This window comes from Salmo salar, chromosome ssa01 (assembly GCF_905237065.1).
Source record: "Salmo salar chromosome ssa01, Ssal_v3.1, whole genome shotgun sequence".
NCBI classification, from domain to species: Eukaryota; Metazoa; Chordata; class Actinopteri; order Salmoniformes; family Salmonidae; genus Salmo; species Salmo salar.
The window spans coordinates 26,005,010-26,027,070 of NC_059442.1; the positions used below are offsets into that span (position 1 = coordinate 26,005,010).

A 22,061-nucleotide genomic window follows, 5' to 3' on the forward strand; every position below is an offset into this window, starting at 1 on the left:
TCTCTCTCTCTTTCTTTCTCTCTTTTTCTCTCTTTCTCTGCCCTTCTGCTGCCCTATCTCTGCTCTCAGCAGGCTGTGGTTTCAGGGGTGTGCTCTGCAGCCTGCTTGAAGATATTAGCTCTCTATCCTGTTGGGCGTTACACACACTGTTTATCAAACATACAGCCTCTGTCTCTTTCTCTGCCTCTCTCTGACTCTCACTGCTATTGATGATGATGTTCTCACTATTAAGCAGATGTTGGCAGTTGTGTTGTTTTTAATACAACAGCCGAGCACCAGGGAGCAGAGAGCAGCCTGGAAGAATTTGGATTGCCTGTGGAAGACGGAACACAGTTGATTCTGCCTCCACTCACACAAGGCTCTCGTTGTCTGTTTTTAAACTGAGCTAGTGAGAATGAATATCCCATGGCCTATCATCAGCTGTAGATCCTATTGAAGTTATTTGGCTCGGTGCCAGTGTGTTGTTGTCTTTCAGTACACCAGTAAAGTGGTTACCTACGTGTCTGTTTTCTATTCCTACAGTGTAGCCCACAGCAGAGTGTACATACATCCTCTCTCTCAGTCTGATGGACTGTCCTTTGACCCTTTGTGCCGTCCCCCTCCACAGCTCCTGACAAACCACTACGAGCAGAGCTGGAAGTACTACTGTCTGCCGTCAGGCTGGGGCAGCTACGGCATGGCCTCAGACGAGGAGCTGCTCCTCACAAAGAAGATCTTCTGGGGCGTCTTGGATTCGCTCTCACAGAGGGTACGATGAGGTCTCCTTTAACACAGCACTTTGACCCAGGAGAATAGCAGGGCTCCAACAGGCTCCTAGTTGAGGCAAAAAAAACACTGATAATGAGCCAATAAAACAAAAGCTGCACTGAGCTTTGATCAGGAAGTGCTGACCATGTGGATACATGTGCAGGCCAATAGGTCATAACCTTTAGTAATCTGGTACTAGACACTCCTCTTTAGTGTCCTATTGAATTATCCCTCTACGAATGCCTCGTTGCCTTTCTGTGCTGTTGAATATGGCCATTGATTTTATGGTTCATCTTGTATGCTCTTTTTGAAGTACGGTAAATGTCTGGACCCAGCACATGAAAGTGAAGCTGGTGACAGAAAGACCAGGCTGAGAACATCAATATTTGAACAGCCATCATCGATCTCAGCCTCTGCTCTCTGTAACTGGGACGACTCTGCATTAAGCATATCTCTTAACCTCTAGCCATTCCTGCAGTATGTAGTCGATAGTTTAGCCTTACTCAGACCTCAGTGGAGGTACCTCTGATAGTCCACCAATCAGAGTGTGTTTCACATTGCAGAAGTACGATGCAGATCTCTTTAAGATGGCCATGCCCTGTCTGAGTGCCATATCTGGGGCCTTACCGCCTGACTACATAGACGCCACCATCAGCACCACCCTGGAGAAGCCTGTGTCTGTGGACGCTCAGGGCAATTTCGACCCCAAGCCCATAAGCACAGCCAAGTGAGTGGCCATCAGAGATTATGGCGTATAAGGCGTGACTGTCTGCTCAAATTAAGGGCATTTTAATTGAAGTGATCCCACTCTGACTTTATATGTAACAACTTGTATAGGTGCCATATAGAAATTATGCACATAATTTATTTGATGTAATGTGCAGTGCTTTTATATACTTTATGACTGCATTTACATATGCTTTATCCCAGCATGCATCATACCTGCAGTGAGTAATGGTTACTCTCCCTTTACAGCATATCTCTTCCAGAGAAACTGGAACATGTTGCCAACAAATATGCTGAGCATTCCCATGACAAATGGTCAGCAGAGAAGGTAGGCCAACGATGAGCTCCTCTGCCAGGGAAATGTGTATTAGATGCTGCAAAATTACACCTGGAACCAATGCATTATAACAGGGCATAAAGATTAAGAATCTACTGCTTGTGCACTGTATTTTATAAAGCCTTACCACTACCCTCTTGGAAGAAACAATAGGAGGCTGGTTTCAGGGTTGCTCTCTCTATCCTATGTGTTTTTATTTGGGTTGAAAAACTAGCTGGTAATTTATCAGGTCTGAAGTAGGCTCACACTTGTCTGTTCTCTCCAGGTGATGTTGGGATGGAGGTATGGGGACTGTATAGATGAGAAGGCCAAGACTCACCCTCTACTCAGGACCTACAAAGGTCTGACAGAGAAGGTACAGTGTAGTACAACATTACACAATATGGAATTGGTACACTAAAGTACGAGCTCAATAGGTAGACCTCATGATTAAGTTGACAATGTGAGGATTAGTTTCTAACTGATTGTATATCTTGCTAACTCTTGGTGTGTATCTGTGTCTGTGTGGTAATCAGGAGAAGGATATCTACAGGTGGCCGGTGAGGGAGACTCTAAAGACCATGCTGGCTATGGGCTGGAACATCGACAGGACCAAGGATGGAGAGACCATGTCCCTACGGGAGAGTGAGAAGATGCGCAAGATCTCCCAGTCCTCTTCTCATGTACTCAGTTTAATAACCTACTCCTCCTAGTACTTTACACTCTTAGAAAAAAAGTGCTATCTAGAACCTATAAGGGTTCTTCGGGCATTCCTCATAGGAGAAGCCTTTGAAGAACCCTTTTTGGTTCTAGATAGCACCTTTTCCACAGATGGTTCTACATGGAAACCAAAAGTGTTTTACCAGGAACAAAAAACGGTTCTACCAGGAACTAAAAATAGTTATCCTATGGGGAAAGCCAAAGAACCCTTTTGGAACCCTTTTTTCTGAGAGTGTATGCCAGGACTGCTGAGTTATCTGTTCAATGTTTGTTTTTATTACTGAATGTTTTCTTGTTGGCATTTGGCAGGCTAACGGTTTCAACCCAACCCCAATAGACACCATCAATGTGGTTCTGTCTAGAGAGTTACAGGTGAGTGAACCACACAGCTGTTATTTTGTAACTGTAAATAACTGGTTTGTTTATGACTCGGCTGTTAATGTTATTTAATTAACAGATGTTCTCTTTGCTCTTTGGATCAAGGGCATGGTGGAGGTTGTGGCTGAGAATTATCACAACATCTGGGCTAAGAAGAAGAAGAATGACCTTGGAATTAGAGGTGATTCTATAATTATCTTCCTACCCTGTGAGATGGAGGAGCCAGATTCATGTAGTCAAGAGTAAATGTGAGATTTATTGGTTCTGATTGTTACAGTGTTGTTGTTTGTGGTTCCAGGTGGGGCAACTCACCCTCTGCTGGTGCCCTATGACACCCTGACCGCCAAAGAGAAGGCCCGGGACAAAGAGAAAGCCCAGGACCTGTTCCGCTTCCTGCAGATCAACGGCTACGCCATCACCAGGTCAGTGTGTGAACTTCAGTCTTTGTTAAAACATTGATTTGTATTGTTGTGACTGAATGACAATTCATCTATCCCTTCTCCCTGTGTTGTAGAGGTCTGAAGGACATGGAGCAGGACTCTTCCTCCATGGAGAAGAGGTTTGCTTACAAGTTCCTCAAGAAGCTGCTGAAGTATGTGAACTCAGCCCAGGAGTTCATTGCCCACCTTGGTAAGAGCCTGGTGACATTCATATCGTTGATCTTTGAATGCTCCTCTACCTTTTCTCTGTTATGGACAATGCTGCCTTATTGACCTGCTCTTTATTGAACTTTGACCTTGTCGTTTCAGAGGTCATGGCTACCAGTGGGAAGACAGACAAGTCGCCTCATGAGCAAGAAATCAAGTTTTTCGCCAAAGTGAGAATATTGTAAATCTGTGTGAAACAAATGAACATTTTAAGTACAGTACATGAGATTACACAAAGATTGTCACACATCCCCTAAATGGTATTTCTTCTTTAGGTCCTCCTCCCTCTGATAGACCAGTACTTCAAGAACCACTGTCTCTACTTCCTGTCTTCTCCCAGTAAGAACCTGAGCAGCAGCGGCTACGCCTCTAATAAGGAGAAGGAGATGGTCACCAGGTTGGTACAATAACATCTCACGACTCTGCAGTTCCACTTTCTCACTGTCTGTGAATGCTACTTACTTACTCTTCTCCGTATACTCCTGTCATCTTTTCATCTTTTCCTACTCTTAGCCTTTGACCTCCCTGATTTCATTCTTTCTTTCCTTCTTTATCTCTCCTTCACTTTTCCAGCCTGTTCTGTAAACTGGCAGCTCTTGTCAGACACAGGATTTCCCTATTTGGTAAGAAGCTGATTCTCTTTGTTGCTGTGAATATTAGGATGACTATTAGTGTGTGATATGCTAATGACTGTTCTCTTGTAGGGAGTGACTCCACCACCATGGTGAGCGTTCTCCACATCCTGGCCCACACACTGGACACCAGGTGGGTAGAACTCAGTCCTGCAGTCCTATGCCACAATATACCCCTAGAGTTTGAAATGAAATCAAAGGTTTGAAAGAGGTCCGTCACGTAGCAATTTTACAGTACATGTCATTGGAAAAGAGGGCTAACCTAATGTCTAGCCTATATAACGTTGCATTACTTAGGCCCATAGATATGTTGTTCACCATGTTCATAATCACCAGTTGTTGTTATTCATGTCATTTTGGAATCATTGACATTAAGAGAAACAACTCCCGCTGGTATTTAGATAAGTACACTCATCATGCATACGCAGCAGGTACTGTAGCTAGCTCCGGGCTGCTAGTGTTCTTTAGAAACGATGTGTTGTTCGAGGCAGCAGTTCTCACAAATGAGGTTAAAATAGCAATGCATTAAACATGATGTTTATGCCGAGGATGTAGCCACTGTACTGTACTGTACTTGCCCAGAGGCCCTGTCTTTCAACTCCCTCCCTTTGGGAGATTCATCACGGCTTCAAAAAGCTTTAAGAGTCACAAAATGCATTACTAAAAATGGACTAATCTAATCTCCTTAATGTATCAAATCGTTTTTGGGGTGTAATATTTCTGCATATCCCTACACTGTAAATATTCAAGGTCAGACAGAAGTTCATATCTCAGTCACATGACAGGACTAGAATCCCTTGGGAGCTCTCTGTATGGCTGGCTCTCCTCTATGGAAATGATGCTGTCCTTTGGGAACTCTTATATCATATGGCAATTATTATTCTAATCAAATACGATTTTATTATCCCACATGGGGACATTGTTTGGTTATTCTGTGCACAAACGGCAGCAATGACAGACTACATACTCCATCATTTAACCCCTTCCTCCCTCTCCTCCGACAGGACGGTGATGAAGTCTGGCTCAGAGCTGGTGAAGGCGGGGTTAAGGACGTTCTTCGAGAACGCAGCGGAGGACCTGGAGAAGACCCTTGAGAACCTGAAGTTGGGGAAGTTCACCCACTCCCGCTCACAGATGAAGGGCGTGTCCCAGAACATCAACTACACCACGGTGGCACTACTGCCCATCCTCACTGCCCTGTTTGAACACATCACCCAGCACCACTTTGGAGTGGACCTGCTCTGTGAGTGACCACAGCAAGACCTACACATCTAGGAGATAGAATATGAGGAGTGGCGAGAGTATGCTTTATATTCATGTCATATCACTGATGCTGTGCATATGAATGTAACCACCATAACTTTTCTGCTGTTTTTCAGTGGATGATGTCCAAGTGTCCTGCTATCGTATCCTGACCAGCCTCTATGCGCTCGGGACTGGGAAAAACATCTATGTGGAAAGGTAGTATTATTTAGATATTGCTAGGAGACTGATATCACAGACAGTACAGTGAGGGAAAAAAGTATTTGATCCCCTGCTGAATTTGTACGTTTGCCCACTGACAAAGAAATGATCAGTCTATCATTTTGATGGTAGGTTTATTTGAACAGTGAGATACAGAATAACAAGAGGAGAGGATTAGAGCAGATCATAGAGCCACTGAGGCCCAGCCCAGCTCCAACCGAGTCCCCAGCCAAGCTCCAACCGAGCCCCAGCCCAGCTCCAACCGAGCCCCAGCCCAGCTCCAACCGAGCCCCGAGCCCCAGCCCAGCTCCCACCGAGCCCCAGCCCAGCTCCCACCGAGCCCCAGCCCAGCTCCAACCGAGCCCCAGCTCCAGCCAAGCCCCAGCCCAGCTCCAACCGGGCCCCAGCCCAGTTCCAACCGAGCCCCAGCCCAGCTCCCACCGAGCCCCAGCCCAGCTCCCACCGAGCCCCAGCCCAGCTCCAACCGAGCCCCAGCTCCAACCAAGCCCCAGCCCAGCTCCAACCGAGCCCCAGCCAAGCTCCAACCGAGCCCCAGCCCAGCTCCAACCGAGCCCCAGCCCAGCTCCAACCGAGCCCCAGCCCAGCTCCAACCGAGCCCCGAGCCCCAGCCCAGCTCCCACCGAGCCCCAGCCCAGCTCCCACCGAGCCCCAGCCCAGCTCCCACCGAGCCCCAGCCCAGCTCCAACCGAGCCCCAGCTCCAGCCAAGCCCCAGCCCAGCTCCAACCGGGCCCCAGCCCAGCTCCAACCGAGCCCCAGCCCAGCTCCAACCGAGCCCCAGCCCAGCTCCCACCGAGCCCCAGCCCAGCTCCCACCGAGCCCCAGCCCAGCTCCAACCGAGCCCCAGCTCCAACCAAGCCCCAGCCCAGCTCCAACCGGGCCCCAGCCCAGCTCCAACCGGGCCCCAGCCCAGCTCCAACCGGGCCCCAGCCCAGCCCCAACCGAGCCCCAGCCCAGCTCCAACCGAGCCCCAGCCCAGCTCCAACCGAGCCCCAGCCCAGCTCCAACCGAGCCCCGAGCCCCAGCCCAGCTCCCACCGAGCCCCAGCCCAGCTCCTACCGAGCCCCAGCCCAGCTCCCACCGAGCCCCAGCCCAGCTCCAACCGAGCCCCAGCTCCAGCCAAGCCCCAGCCCAGCTCCAACCGGGCCCCAGCCCAGCTCCAACCGAGCCCCAGCCCAGCTCCAACCGAGCCCCAGCCCAGCTCCCACCGAGCCCCAGCCCAGCTCCCACCGAGCCCCAGCCCAGCTCCAACCGAGCCCCAGCTCCAACCAAGCCCCAGCCCAGCTCCAACCGGGCCCCAGCCCAGCTCCAACCGGGCCCCAGCCCAGCTCCAACCGGGCCCCAGCCCAGCCCCAACCGAGCCCCAGCCCAGCTCCAACCGGGCCCCAGCCCAGCTCCAACCGGGCCCCAGCCCAGCTCCAACCGGGCCCCAGCCCAGCTCCAACCGAGCCCCAGCCCAGCTCCAACCGAGCCCCAGCCCAGCTCCAACCGAGCCCCAGCTCCAACCAAGCCCCAGCCCAGCTCCAACCAAGCCCCAGCCCAGCTCCAACCGGGCCCCAGCCCAGCTCCAACTGAGCTCCAGCCCAGCTCCAAACGAACCCCAGCCCAGCTCCAAACGAACCCCAGCCCAGCTCCAAACGAACCCCAGCCCAGCTCCAAACGAACCACAGCCTAGCTCCAACCGAACCCCAGCTCCAACCGAGCCCCAGCACCAACCAAGCCCCAGCCCAGCTCCAACCGAGCCCCAGCCCAGCTCCAAACGAACCCCAGCCCAGCTCCAACCGAGCCTCAGCCCAGCTCCAACCGAGCCCCAGCTCCAACCAAGCCCCAGCCCAGCTCCAACCAAGCCCCAGCCCAGCTCCAACCGGGCCCCAGCCCAGCTCCAACTGAGCTCCAGCCCAGCTCCAAACGAACCCCAGCCCAGCTCCAAACGAACCACAGCCTAGCTCCAACCGAACCCCAGCTCCAACCGAGCCCCAGCACCAACCAAGCCCCAGCCCAGCTCCAACCGAGCCCCAGCCCAGCTCCAACCAAGCCCCAGCCCAGCTCCAACCGAGCCCCAGCCCAGCTCCAACCGAGCCCCAGCCCAGCTGTAACCAAGCTCCAGCTTCAGCCCATCTCTAACCGCACTCCAGCCCATCTCTAACCGAGCCCCAGCCCATCTCTAACCGCGCCCCAGCTGAGCCCAGTAGAACAGAGAGTGACTATGACTTACCCCACAGTGAGAATGATGTAGCATTTCAGCCCACTACTCAGCAGCCCTCCTGGGCCCTGTCTGAAATAGCAGCTGAAGTAGTACTGATGATGACGCATTCACTCCATTCTGAGTGCAGTGCACCAATCAATTATTAACAAGTGTCGCTGCACAGTGACTGGCTGTGCCATGGCATAGCATGGCCAGCAGTTCAGAGCACAGGAAATGTTCAAGCCCCACAGGGTTCCTTATTTACATTATCTGATGTGGCCTGCCTCTCGTGACATCATACACACAGACAAATGCAGAATAACGCTGACAGAATTTCTATAAATATGAGGTTATGTTAATTTTGTATAACGCTTCCGCAAATTTGATTGTGGTAATTGATATACAGTGTAGCTTGCAGCCCTGGGTGGAATTTGATGTGAACGGAAATGTCTGGAACTGTCAAGCGTCACATCTCAGCACAGAGTAAGGTTCAGAATAGTAAAATGCCATTTTGCTGCAAAAACGGAGTCGATCATGAAATCCTGGAAAGCTTGCTGGGGCCTGAAATGTCATTTAGCAGACGTCATTCATATCATCTGAAGTTGCCATGGCAACACAAGTGGGTAAGATGGCCTCTACCTGCATCTGAGCCCTTAAGGATTAATAGAGTATATAGAGGAAATGATGTAGGGAGGGATTAGATGGATTTCCATGCAGACTAGAGGGATGAGAGGAAGATTTTTGAGGAGAGTGCTCTGTAGGTGTGTGTACAGTGAGGGAAAAAAGTATTTGATCCCCTGCTGATTTTGTACGTTTGCCCACTGACAAAGAAATGATCAGTCTATAATTTTAATGGTAGGTTTATTTGAACAGTGAGAGATCGAATAACAACAACAAAAAATCCAGAAAAACGCATGTCAAAAATGTTATCAATTGATTTGCATTTTAATGAGGGAAATAAGTATTTGACCCCTCTGCAAAACATGACTTAGTACTTGGTGGCAAAACCCTTGTTGGCAATCACAGAGGTCAGACGTTTCTTGTAGTTGGCCACCAGGTTTGCACACATCTCAGGAGGGATTTTGTCCCACTCCTCTTTGCAGATCTTCTCCAAGTCATTAAGGTTTCGAGGCTGACGTTTGGCAACTCCAACCTTCAGCTCCCTCCACAGATTTTCTATGGGATTAAGGTCTGGAGACTGGCTAGGCCACTCCAGGACCTTAATGTGCTTCTTCTTGAGCCACTCCTTTGTTGCCTTGGCTGTGTGTTTTGGGTCATTGTCATGCTGGAATACCCATCCACGACCCATTTTCAATGCCCTGGCTTAGGGAAGGAGGTTCTCACCCAAGATTTGACGGTACATGGCCCCGTCCATTGTCCCTTTGATGCGGTGAAGTTGTCCTGTTCCCTTAGCAGAAAAACACCCCCAAAGCATAATGTATCCACCTCCATGTTTGACAGTGGGTATGGTGTTCTTGGGGTCATAGGCAGCATTCCTCCTCCTCCAAACACGGCGAGTTGAGTTGATGCCAAGAACTCAATTTTGGTCTCATCTGACCACAACACTTTCACCCAGTTGTCCTCTGAATCATTCAGATGTTCATTGGCAAACTTCAGACGGGCATGTATATGTGCTTTCTTGAGCAGGGGGACCTTGCGGGCGCTGCAGGATTTCAGTCCTTCACGGCGTAGTGTGTTACCAATTGTTTTCTTGGGGACTATGGTCCCAGCTGCCTTGAGATCATTGACATGACCCTCCCGTGTGGTTCTGGGCTGATTCCTCACCGTTCTCATGATCATTGCAACTCCACGAGGTGAGATCTTGCATGGAGCCCCAGGCTGAGGGAGATTGACAGTTCTTTTGTTTCTTCCATTTGCGAATAATTGCACCAACTGTTGTCACCTTCTCACCAAGCTGCTTGGCAATGGTCTTGTAGCCCATTCCAGCCTTGTGTAGGTCTACAATCTTGTCCCTGACATCCTTGGAGAGCTCTTTGTTCTTGGCCATGGTGGAGAGTTTGGAATCTGATTGATTGATTGCTTCTGTGGACAGGTGTCTTTTATACAGGTAACAATCTGAGATTAGGTGCACTCCCTTTAATTAAGAGTGTGCTCCTAATCTCAGCTCGTTACCTGTATAAAAGACACCTGGGAGCCTGAAATCTTTCTGATTGAGAGGGGGTCCAATACTTATTTCCCTCATTAAAATGCAAATCAATTTATAACATTTTTGACATGCGTTTTTCTGGATTTTTTGTTGTTGTTATTCTGTCTCTCGCTGTTCAAATAAACCTACCATTAAAATTATAGACTGATCGTTTCTTTGTGGGCAAACGTACAAAATCAGCAGGGGATCAAATACTTTTTTCCCTCACTGTATATGTCTGAGATCTGTGTGTCTCTCTCCCCTCTCCCTGTCCCCTCCAGGCAGCTGCCGGCCCTGGGGGAGTGTCTGGCCACCCTGGCAGGGGCCATGCCTGTGGCCTTCCTGGAGCCCCTGCTCAACAAACACAACCCCTGCTCTGTGTTCAACACCAAGACCGCCAGGGAACGCGCCAGTGAGTTACACACACTTATACATGATAGTGTTGTACATTTTACACCATGATACACTATTTAATGGTTCTTTACCTGTGCATGTAAAATAGTGCTCATCTAATTCCGTGTAGTCCTGGGCATGCCAGACGCGGTGGAGGAGATGTGTCCGGAGATGCCTCGTCTAGACGTCCTGATGAAGGACATCAACGACATTTCTGAGTCTGGGGCGCGCTACACAGAGATGCCCCACGTCATCGAGGTGGTGCTGCCCATGCTGTGTAACTACCTGTCTTACTGGTGGGAGAAGGGCCCAGAGAACCAGGAGTCTCCGCACAGCGGGGGAAGTGTTGGGGGCAGTGTCTTCTCCACCACCGTCACCTCAGAACACCTCAGCCTCATCCTGGGAAACATCCTGAAGATCCTCAACAGCAACCTGGGCATCGATGAGGCCTCCTGGATGAAGAGGATCGCAGGTTAGCTGGGTTGCATTACTGTGTGGGAGTGTACAGCAGTCTGTCACAGTGGATGGGAGCTTTAGGACACAAACTAGTTTTGAGGGCAAAACTGTCTACGCATTTGTATACAGTGCTGATCAGATGAACCAGACTGAAAAGGGATTGTCTTTTGCATTCCTAGCAAGATAGCTTTTGTATTGTTTTGTTTTTAATTTCTAATAAAACAACTAACTATGTGTTTGTCACTATGACTGCTGTGTGTGCAGTGTACGCCCAGCCCATCATCACTAAGGCCAGGGCTGTTCTGTTGAAGAGTCACTTCCTGCCTACACTGGAGAAGTTGAAGAAGAAGACAGTGAAGGTGGTGACGGAGGAGGAGCTACTGAAGGCTGACAGTAAGGGAGATACCCAGGAGGCTGAGCTGCTCATCCTGGATGAGTTCGCTGTGCTCTGCAGAGACCTCTACGCCTTCTACCCAATGCTCATCCGCTATGTAGACAACAACAGGTGAGCCCGCTGAACCCTGGGTAATGGTGTAGTTTACAGTGGCATGATGTGGGTGTGTTTTACTTTTACCATAGGACCTATTGTAGTGAAGGAATGTACTAGTTTGGTAGCAAGGCTTTGGAGCAGAGGATATTATATTGATACAGTCTTTGGGTTCATCTCTTCTCTCCTCTTTGTTCTGCAGGTCGAGGTGGCTGAAAGAACCAGACGCTGACTCCAATGAACTCTTCAGAATGGTGGCTGAGATCTTCATCCTCTGGTGCAAATCACATGTACGATTTCTCCTTATAAACAATGGACAAACTAACAGTTATAATGGAGAGGACGCTCAGAATGAGAAGTAAGCAAAGCAGAAATGTCTTCTTCATACATTGTTATTACTCTTTCCTCAGAACTTCAAAAGGGAAGAGCAGAACTTTGTGGTTCAGAATGAAATCAACAACCTGTCATTCCTGACTGGTGATAGCAAGATCAAGATGTCAAAGGTAGCATTTATTATTATGTGCCTGCTTACTGAGACAGTCAAAACAGTTCTGCATCTTCCCCTTATTTTCAGTGCTGGAGAGCTCTACTCTACACTCTCGACGCAGTCTGCAGCCCGTGTGGCCATGTATGTTCACATCCTAACCCTGCTAACCTCCCACTGCTCTCTGTCAGCACGTTATCCAGCTGAGCCTTGTTACTGGGCTCCATTCTACAGAGGCAGCCCTTTCTCTCTCACTGCTCCAGTACTGCAGCAACCCTAACACTCATATCCCCCGTGGCCAAGCGGCAGCCATGTCACCACCTCAGGGACAGGGAATAGATTTGTTGATTGTTTGTTTATTTTTTATTTCTTTTTATCCTGTCTGCTTTTATACTCCCTTCACTGGGAAAGAGCAGCAGCCATTAGCATGCCCAGCCTCGCTATATACACATTACATCAGCCAATCATTAACACCTATCGGCCCTCCATCATCAGACCCGCCTGACATCATAACTAGTGTTTCTCATTCCCTCTCTGTTATTAAAGTCAACACGCCCATGACAAATAACATGATCACATGTCTATGGTGTTTGTGGGTTATGGATACTCTGGTGTGTGTGGCTCCTGCCTTCTACTGGCTGTCTATATTAATCACTCAGCTCCTGCACTTTGTGTGTGTGTGTGTGTGTGTGTGTGTGTGTGTGTGTGTGTGTGTGTGTGTGTGTGTGTGTGTGTGTGTGTGTGTGTGTGTGTGTGTGTGTGTGTGTGTGTGTGTGTGCGCGCACCCATACATACAGTTAATTGTGTTTCTGTCTCTCTTGCTCAGTTGAATATGAGTGTCTCCTTTGTGCCAGCTTCTTCCATTAGCCTTTTTCAGTGCAGTCGTTCTTGAATAATACCTCACTGTATGGGTAGATGCAAACTGTGGGCTAATGCTGCTTTCAGGCTATAGCTCAATTTGAAATGCTTCATTGGCACAGCCTCTGCAGATTTTGCTGGTGATGAAAAAATGCCTTGGTTCCCTCTGCTACCCACAGGCTTAATTCAGCGTGCGGTGTGCTGTGTGCTCTCCCACTGTTAAATAAGCTCCAGTGAAATACAGCACAGTCAGGTCAAGGTAGCAATTTGAAAGTAAAGGTAGACATAGATAAAAGACCAGACTGTGTCCCAAATGACTGCCTATTCCCTTTAGTGCACTACTATACATAGGGTGGCGTCTTCTTTCAGTGAGTGCCAGGTGAAGTTATTAACATTTCATTCCGTCCTGGTATCAGTCAGGGGGTCAGGACCAGGAGAGGAAGCATAAGAGGAAGCGAGGAGAGTTCTACTCCATCCAGACCTCCCTGATCGTTGCTGCCCTGAAGAAGATGCTGCCCATTGGACTCAACATGTGCACCCCCGGGGACCAGGAGCTCATCTCCCTGGCCAAGACACGCTATATCCTGGTGAGAGGGCCTGCCTAGCCCACACTGGTCTAGGGTCAGGTGTTACCAATTACACAATACTCAGCAGACACCAGTATTCCATTTTCTTTGGTCATCAAGGGTGGAAAACAACTGGGTACGATTAATGAATGGTATATCTAATTGTTTCCTCATATTACTCAACAGAAAGACACAGATGATGAAGTGAAGGAGCATTTGCGGCAGAATCTGCACCTTCAAGAGAAGGTGAGCTAGAGAAAATTATGAATTACTGTCATTCATAAAACTAGAGCAGCACCTCTGTATCAAACAGTAGTGATGTTTTCTAAACCCTACTCTGCGCTAACCCACCCACAGTCAGAGGACCCTGCAGTGCGGTGGCAGCTGAACCTGTATAAGGATGTGATGGTGAAGAACGAGGGGCCTCCAGACCCTGAGAGGACAGTGTTCCGGGTCCAGAGCATCTCAGCTGCAGTCTTTCATCTGGAGCAGGTCAGTGGCTGGCTGCACCATGCATCACCCTTACTGCCTAGATTACATCCAGTTTTCTACGTCTTATATCTGTGCCCCATATCTCCATATACTGGCTGTGCCCCATATCTCCATATACTGGCTGTGCCCCATATCTCCAAATACTGGCTGTGCCCCATACCTCCGTATACTGGCTGTGCCCCATATCTCCGTATACTGGCTTTGCCCCATATCTCTGTATACTGGCTGTGCCCCATACCTTCATATACTGGCTGTGCCTCATATCTCCATATACTGGCTGTGCCCCATATCTCTGTATACTGGCTGTGCCCCATACCTTCATATACTGGCTGTGCCTCATATCTCCATATACTGGCTGTGTCCTATATCTATATCCTGGATTTTTTATGTCCTGCTTCTCTGATTATAGATCTATACTCAGCATGATATACTCATACTTCTGCTCCAAACCATACACCTTATATCATTTGATATATAACAAAGTACATATTTTGTCTTCATTTATTCAATGTAGGTTGAGCAGCCATTGAGGTCTAAGAAGTGTGTGTGGCAGAAGCTGCTGTCCAAGCAGAGAAAGCGTGCGGTGGTGGCCTGCTTCCGCATGGCTCCTCTCTACAACCTGCCCAGGTACCACACACCCATCTCCATTTTCTATAGTCCCATTCCTTTACAAACACATTCATTAGCTGACTGACTGTAATGTAATGGCTCCAGAGGGGATGGCTTGCCGTTTTACGGGCTCCTGACCAACTGTGCTATTCATTTATTTTTTCGCATTGTTTGTAACTTTTTTTATACATAATGTTGCTGCTACCGTCTCTTATGACCGAAAAGAGCTTCTGGACATTAGAACAGTGATTACTCACCTCGAACTGGACGAAGACTTTTTCTTTAACGAGTCCAACGCGAAGGATATACTGCTTTGTCGAGACTGGAGGTCGGGGTGCCTTGTGAGAATTCGGAGGCGTATTATGTACTATTGGCCAACCTGCAATCATTGGAAAATAACCTGGACGATCTACAATTAAGCTTTTCACATGTGAGTTCCAAATATCTCTAACCGTCGCCCCTGTGTGAGTTTTTTCAAGCAGACCACCATAGTCCCTGTGCCCAGGAAAGTGAAGGTAACCTGCCGAAATGATTACTGCCCCGTAGCACTCACGTCTGTAGCCATGAAGGGCTTTGAAAGGCTGGTCATGGATCACATCAACACCATCATCCCAGAAACCCTAGACCCACTTCAATTCGCATACTGCCCCAACAGATTCACAGATGACGCAATCACAATGTGAGAATGCTGTTCATTGACTACAGCTCAGTGTTCAACACAATAGAGCCCACAAACCTCATCACTAAGCTAAGGACTCTGGGACTAAACACCTCCCTCTGCAACTGGATCCTGGACTTCCTGACGGGCCGCCCCCAGGTGGTAAGGGTAGGCAACAACACATCTGCCACGCTGATCCTCAACACAGGGGCCCCTCCTGTACTCCCTGTTCACTCACTACTGCGTGGCCAAACACGACTCCAACACCATCATTAAGTTTGCTGACGACACAACAGTGGTAGGCCTGATCACCGACAACAACGAGATAGCCTATAGGGAGGAGGTCAGAGACCTGGCAGTGTGATGCCAGGACAACAACCTCTCCCTCAATGTGAGCAAGACTAAGGAGCTGATCGTGGACTACAGGAAAAAGTGGGCCAATGGTGGGCCACCATTAACATAGACGGGGGTCGAGAGTTTCGAGTTCCTTGGTGTCCACATCACCAACGAACTATCATGGTCCAAACACACCAAGACAGTCGTGAAGAGGGCAGAACAACACCTTTTCCCCTCAGGAGACTGAAAATATTTGGCATGGGTTCTCAGATCCTCAAAAGGTTCTACAGCTGCACCATCGAGAGCATCCTGACCGGTTGCATCACCGCCTGGTATGGCAACTGCTCGGCATCTGACCGTAAGGCACTACAGAGGGTAGTGCGTACGCTCCAGTACATCATTGGGGCCAAGCTTCCTGCCATCCAGGACCTATGTATTAGGCGGTGTCAGAGGAAAGCCCAAAGAATTGTCAAAGACTCCAGTCACCCAAGTCATAGACTGATTCCCCTGCTACTGCACGGCAAGAGGTACCGGAGCACCAAGTCTAGGACCAAAAGGCTCCTTAACAGCTTCTACCCCCAAGCCATAAGACTGCCGAACAATTAATCAAATGGCCACCTGGACGTCTTACAATGCCCCCCCCCACCCCCCCCCACACACACACCCCCACCTTCATGTACACATTTCCTCTACTATACTGGTACCCCCTGTATATAGCCTCGATATTGTTATTTTATTGTTACTTTCTTTCTTTCTTTTCTTTTTTTGCTTTAGTTTATTTTGTAATATTTTCTTAACTCTTTTTCTTGAAATGCATTGTTGGTTAAGGACTTGTAACTAAGCATTTCACAGTAATGTCTACACCTCTTGTATTTGGCGAATGTGACAAATACAATTTGATTTGATTTGGGGACTCCAAGTGAAATATTAGAACCAAATACCCTAGCTGCTGATGTCAGTACTGGCAGGCAGCAAGCTGTGTACAGTTTAGTATTGTCTCTTATTTCCAATCCAACCCTACACTCTCTCTTTCTCTCTGCCTCACGAGTCTCACCCCTCTTTCCTAGGCTCCAGACCCTGTATTTAATGTGAAGCTCCCCTCCCCCAATCTGTACGACAAATGACTCGCCTCAGCCTGTTATCAAGGAATAGAAAAGGACACGAGCAATTTCATGCCCTGCTGCACTGTAACTCAATCACAGAGACCCAGGAGGAGAGACAGCAGGGAGAAAAACAATTAGGAGCCCAACCTGGGGGCGGCCATCTTTAATGTGTGCTTTGATGCCGCTCCTCGACACCAGATGACTCATTTCACCTAGTTATTGGTTTTATTTTAGGAATATGACATTGCCTCGCGTAGTTGAGTAATGAGTAAACATTAGCCTTCTCAGTCAGAGTAATGTTTTTGAAATAATGACATTCTATGTTGAGGACATTTGATCAAATGTCTGTGTACTTTTCTCCTCCAACTGCTAGCTTATGTTTCCACCACATCTAAAACTATTACATACCCTTGTTTCAGTGACTTACCACCCTTCTTACTGTATCTCTACTACTCTGTCTCTACTACAGATGTACTTTCTCAATGTTATAACTCTGTTGTCGCAGAGAATGTTCCTGCGCAGCATCAAATGCAAACTTGTATTTTATTCAAGGTTTAAAAAGGCTTCTGAAGTTTGTAATTTCCACTTTAAAATGTCAGACTTGATTTGCCATAACGAAAAATGTATCAAACCCTACAAAAATGTCCATTATAATCCACATAATAATTTACTGCAGGATTATTTTCCTGCTGTGAGAAACTGGTTAAATGAAGATAGTACATCTGTACTTCACCTTCTCTCTGTTCTCTCCTGAATGACATTACTATACTGTACCTCCCCTCAGGCACAAAAGTAATAATTACTTCCTGAACGCCTACCGACGCTATTGGCTTGAAAAAATGCATGAGAACACAGACTATGACAGTCTGCTCTCCATGCTAACGGTAATGTGATGTTCAGACAACGTTTGTGACCTCCACTTCCTTCCTCCTGTCACTCTCATACAGTGATCCAACTGGTATTCTGACTGGTCGGCCTGGGAGCTACACTCATCACAAAAATATTCACTCTGACCAAAAAGTATTTTTCTCCTAAATTCTAGGTTTCTGTACTGATGTCTCTGTAATTTATACCATATTTTATTTAGCTTTAATCATCATAGTACACTATAGATGTTGCTAAAATAAATATGTCCCGTGATAATTGTTTACCGGTGTATACATGACGGGGTTATGAATTTGGGGGTACAGTTCAGTCTGTGTTTCTCCACGGTGACCAGTTGGATCTTCCAGTGCCATACTAAAAAGTATTAACCATTCTTAAAGTAATACCCCGCTCCTCTCCTCTCCCCCCTGGCCCACCCTGCTAACCCTCCTCATCTCCCTCTGCCCCCCCCCCAGGCATCGCTCTATTAACCTCTTCCTCCTGGGCTATCAGAGAATATGGATAGAGACAGAGACGTACTCTTTTGAAGAGAAGCTAGTGCAGGACCTGGCAGTAAGTACTGTACCTGTCCTCACAGTGCCCAGACCTCTCTGTGTTATTTGTGGGGCTGGCCTATCCTCTCCATCCTCACCTGGCCGTGACACAACACAAGCTCTTTGCCAGCACAATGCCTGCCAAGCACTTCGGGTGTTCCGCCGGTCATCCATGTTTTGCCCCTGGCTCCATGTAGATCTGTTCCTTGCTAACGAAATGCCTTCCCAGGCACGCATGACATCGGTCTGGATGTCAGTGCCAGGCTGCCAGCTGTACTGTACTGTTACTGTACCGTTATCCGGTTCTAGAGCTGTCCCCCATCCCACAGGGGTAAGAGAGCATCCAACCACGATGCTACGGCTTACTGGTGAAATTTATGGAAGGTGTGGCGTCTTTCGTAAATTTTCTGTCGCAGCATGGACACATTATCGTGTCATATTCATGTCGTTTGAGGAATTTGTTGTAATGAAATAATTAAGCGTTAGAATCTGCTACATTTATCAAAACTGCAATGAATACAATGGTTATAAACACTCTATAACACTTTATAAGATATTGTGGACTTAAAATGCAGGGAAAGTGGTTGCATCTTAAAAGAGATGACCATGTGGAATAGTATCCCATCGACCACTTTTTTTTGCACCATCCTTTCCTGGTGGTCTCTCTTCACTAGGAGAGTGTCTGTGACTGTCATAGTGACACAGTGGTAGACTAGTATAGAGTATTATAGAGTATGGATCAGGCTCATGGAGAGTCATGCTTAACCTCCATCTTCCTGTCTTTATCTCTACTGAACATACACCTTGACACCGCTGACCTTGACACCGCTGACCTTGACACCGCTGACCTTGACACCGCTGACCTTGACACCGCTGTCCTTGACACCGCTGACCTTGACAGTGCTTTACCATCTAAATGTGCTGTGTGTATATCCCTGTGTGTGTGCCTGCATGGTCTGCTGATGTAGGAGTGGCGTGCCGTACCCGTAATACTATCCTGTCTGTGTCTTTCCATGGGCCATGCTTCAGTGCGACAGGGTTTGACTGCACATTATGCATCTTTCATTTCAATGTGTTTCTGTTGATCAAGTGCACCCTGTTGTCTCTGAGGTAAGTGATGAGCAGTAAGATGAGACTACTTATGAAATGGCAGTGGTTACTACATATGGATAATAACCATCCATTTTTTGGTTTAGATACCTTGGCCTTGTGGTAATTGTTATTTTTAAAGTGTGTTGCAGTGTAATTTGAACAACTTTAACTTACATTATTAAAATATAACTAATTCAAAGTAGAGCACTGATTTAAAAGTTCAATCTATAAGATTTGTATCAGCTCAGTGTACAGCAGCCGCATTTAGTCACTCTCAGAGGGTAAAGGGCACTGCTACTGTATACGTGACAGGTGATTGGGTGTCAGGCTGTACTCTGATGTACTCTGATATGTGACTGGGTGTTTGTGCAGAAGACCCAACTGAAGGTGGAGGAGGAGGAAGAGGAGGAGGCAGAGATGCAGCCAGACCCTCTTCATCAGCTCATCCTGCATTTCAGTCACAATGCGCTCACTGAGCGGAGGTAAACACACACAGACACCTGTGCACCTGGCATCATGCTGCTAGCTCCATCTGTGCTGTGTAATATTGCCGGTGTATCTCTTGGCTAATACACTGGCACATTAAACTACATCACTGCAGAATTTCACCCCACGCAAGGAGAAGCACTCGAGCACAAGTCATTGTGTCACATTTGTTCTTAGTCATGCACCTGAGATACTTGTTTACTATGGAGTTATGCAAGGTTTATTCACATAAGTTTATCCTGCTTTTTCATTCAGTTCTTTGGAAGAGGATCCTTTGTATATTGCATATGCAGACATGATGGCAAAGGTACAAGGCCTATATGGATTGTTTGCTGATTTGTTATTGGATACATGTCTTTAGTGTCATGTAGAGGTCAACAGAGACCTGGCTAACAAAGCTCTCGCTTGTTTTCTTTAGAGTTGTGCAGAAGATGAAGAAGAGGAAGATGAAGAAGGAAAGGAGAAAACGTTTGAGGTGTTTTGGATCTCCCGTCAGGGTATTAGATTTGACTAGTCTCAAATGGTTTTATAAGGAGCTGTGTTTGTTTACATGGGGTTTGTTTGTTTGTTGACCTGATAGGAAAAAGAGATGGAGAAACAGAAGACTCTGTACCAGCAGGCCAGACTGCATGACAGAGGAGCTGCTGAGATGGTGTTACAGATGATCAGTGCCAGCAGAGGTACAGGGAGGTCTGGTGTTCAGAGATAGATGGGAGGGGTTGAGGGGAGCTGAAGGACGGGACTAAAAACAAAGATAACTATTGTAAAATATACTGTGTCTGTAAAATGTATGTAGTATGTATAAGCTGGAAGTAGAAGCCTAAGTGTTGTTTTCCATTAGTTTACCCCAATTAGGGGAGGGATGGTAGGGATAGGGGAAAATAATGAATAATCATTACAAATAATATATACAAATAAATATATGGGGAACTGGAAATGATGCAGACACTTAGATTGATGGAAGGTGCAATCTATCTGCAATATTAAAGCTGATCTACCACCTAAAAAAAATATATATAAATAAAGTACAGGGGAACACACTCTTACAAAGACAAACACACACACAATATTGTGATACCTGATTGTCCTCTTCAGGTTCACTTGGGCCCATGGTGACCTTTACCTTGAAGCTGGGCATCTCTATACTCAACGGCGGCAACATACTGGTTCAGCAGGTATATTAGAATATTTATGGAATCCATATACATTTTTTCAGTATGTACAGTGCAGCTCACATTTTATTGTGTATTTCCTTTTTGTAGAAAATGCTTGACTATCTGAAGGAAAAAAGAGATGCTGGCTTTTTCAAGAGTTTATCAGGACTCATGCAGTCGTGCAGGTAAAATGATCTCACAATACACGAACAAATCTTGGACGGTTTGACATTCAAACAAAGCAAAACCGTACGTGTTGAAAACCATGTTGGGTCTCTTTCTTTCAACTTCATTAGTGTCCTGGATTTGAATGCATTCGAAAGGCAAAACAAAGCGGAAGGTCTTGGGATGGTGACTGAGGAAGGATCAAGTAAGTGAGGAGTGAAAAACGAGGGGAAACACTACTACCTCAGACAGACATATGCACTGTAACCTCTCTCTTTCCTGTCAACACTACCTCAGACAGACATATGCACCGTAAACTCTCTCTCTCCTGTCAACACTACCTCCGACAGACATATGCACTGTAACCTCTCTCTCCTGTCAACACTACCTCAGACAGACATATGCATGGTAACCTCTCTCTCTCCTGTCAACACTACCTCAGACAGTCATATGCACTGTAACCTCTCTCACCTGTCAACACTACCTCAGACAGACATATGCACTCTAACCTCTCTCTCTCCTGTCAACACTACCTCAGACAGACATATGCACTGTAAGCTCTCTCTCCCCTGTCAACACTACCTCAGACAGACATATGTACTGTAACCTCTCTCTCTCTCCTGTCAACACTACCTCAGACAGACATATGCACTGTAACCTCTCTCTCTCCTGTCAACACTACCTCAGACAGACATATGCACTGTAAGCTCTCTCTCTCTCTCCTGTCAACACTACCTCAGACAGACATATGCACTGTAACCTCTCTCTCTCTCCTGTCAACACTACCTCAGACAGACATATGCACCGTAACCTCTCTCTCTCCTGTCAACACTACCTCAGACAGACATATGCACTGTAACCTCTCTCACTCCTGTCAACACTACCTCAGACAGTCATATGCACTGTAACCTCTCTCTCTCCTGTCAACACTACCTCAGACAGACATATGCACTGTAACCTCTCTCTCTCCTGTCAACACTACCTCAGACAGTCATATGCACTGTAACCTCTCTCTCCCCTGTCAACACTACCTCAGACAGACATATGCACTGTAACCTCTCTCTCTCCTGTCAACACTACCTCAGACAGACATATATACTGTAATCTCTCTCTCTCTCCTGTCAACACTACCTCAGACAGACAAATGCATTGTAAACTCTCTCTCCCCTGTCAACACTACCTCAGACAGACATATGCACTGTAATCTCTCTCTTTCCTGTCAACACTACCTCAGACAGACATATGCACTGTATCCTCTCTCTCTCTCTCTCCTGTCAACACTACCTCAGACAGACAAATGCATTGTAACCTCTCTCTCTCTCCT

General features: G+C 47.4%; 1 protein-coding gene across 1 annotated transcript in view; it reads left to right on the forward strand.

The window, feature by feature from the left end:
- LOC106587081 (ryanodine receptor 3) overlaps positions 1-22,061 on the forward strand; it is a 168,910-nt gene that overhangs the window by 132,918 nt on the left and 13,931 nt on the right. The window contains 32 exon segments of the mRNA XM_045715707.1: positions 608-748; positions 1,311-1,474; positions 1,723-1,801; positions 2,076-2,165; positions 2,326-2,472; positions 2,819-2,881; positions 2,993-3,068; positions 3,186-3,309; positions 3,402-3,517; positions 3,637-3,704; positions 3,810-3,931; positions 4,108-4,157; positions 4,239-4,299; positions 5,171-5,409; positions 5,546-5,627; positions 10,262-10,392; positions 10,504-10,845; positions 11,094-11,334; positions 11,519-11,606; positions 11,727-11,819; positions 13,075-13,245; positions 13,411-13,470; positions 13,582-13,716; positions 14,231-14,343; positions 17,763-17,859; positions 19,305-19,414; positions 19,674-19,725; positions 19,837-19,893; positions 19,999-20,098; positions 20,514-20,593; positions 20,681-20,757; positions 20,869-20,942. Coding sequence (XP_045571663.1) covers positions 608-748; positions 1,311-1,474; positions 1,723-1,801; positions 2,076-2,165; positions 2,326-2,472; positions 2,819-2,881; positions 2,993-3,068; positions 3,186-3,309; positions 3,402-3,517; positions 3,637-3,704; positions 3,810-3,931; positions 4,108-4,157; positions 4,239-4,299; positions 5,171-5,409; positions 5,546-5,627; positions 10,262-10,392; positions 10,504-10,845; positions 11,094-11,334; positions 11,519-11,606; positions 11,727-11,819; positions 13,075-13,245; positions 13,411-13,470; positions 13,582-13,716; positions 14,231-14,343; positions 17,763-17,859; positions 19,305-19,414; positions 19,674-19,725; positions 19,837-19,893; positions 19,999-20,098; positions 20,514-20,593; positions 20,681-20,757; positions 20,869-20,942 — 3,643 coding nt within the window.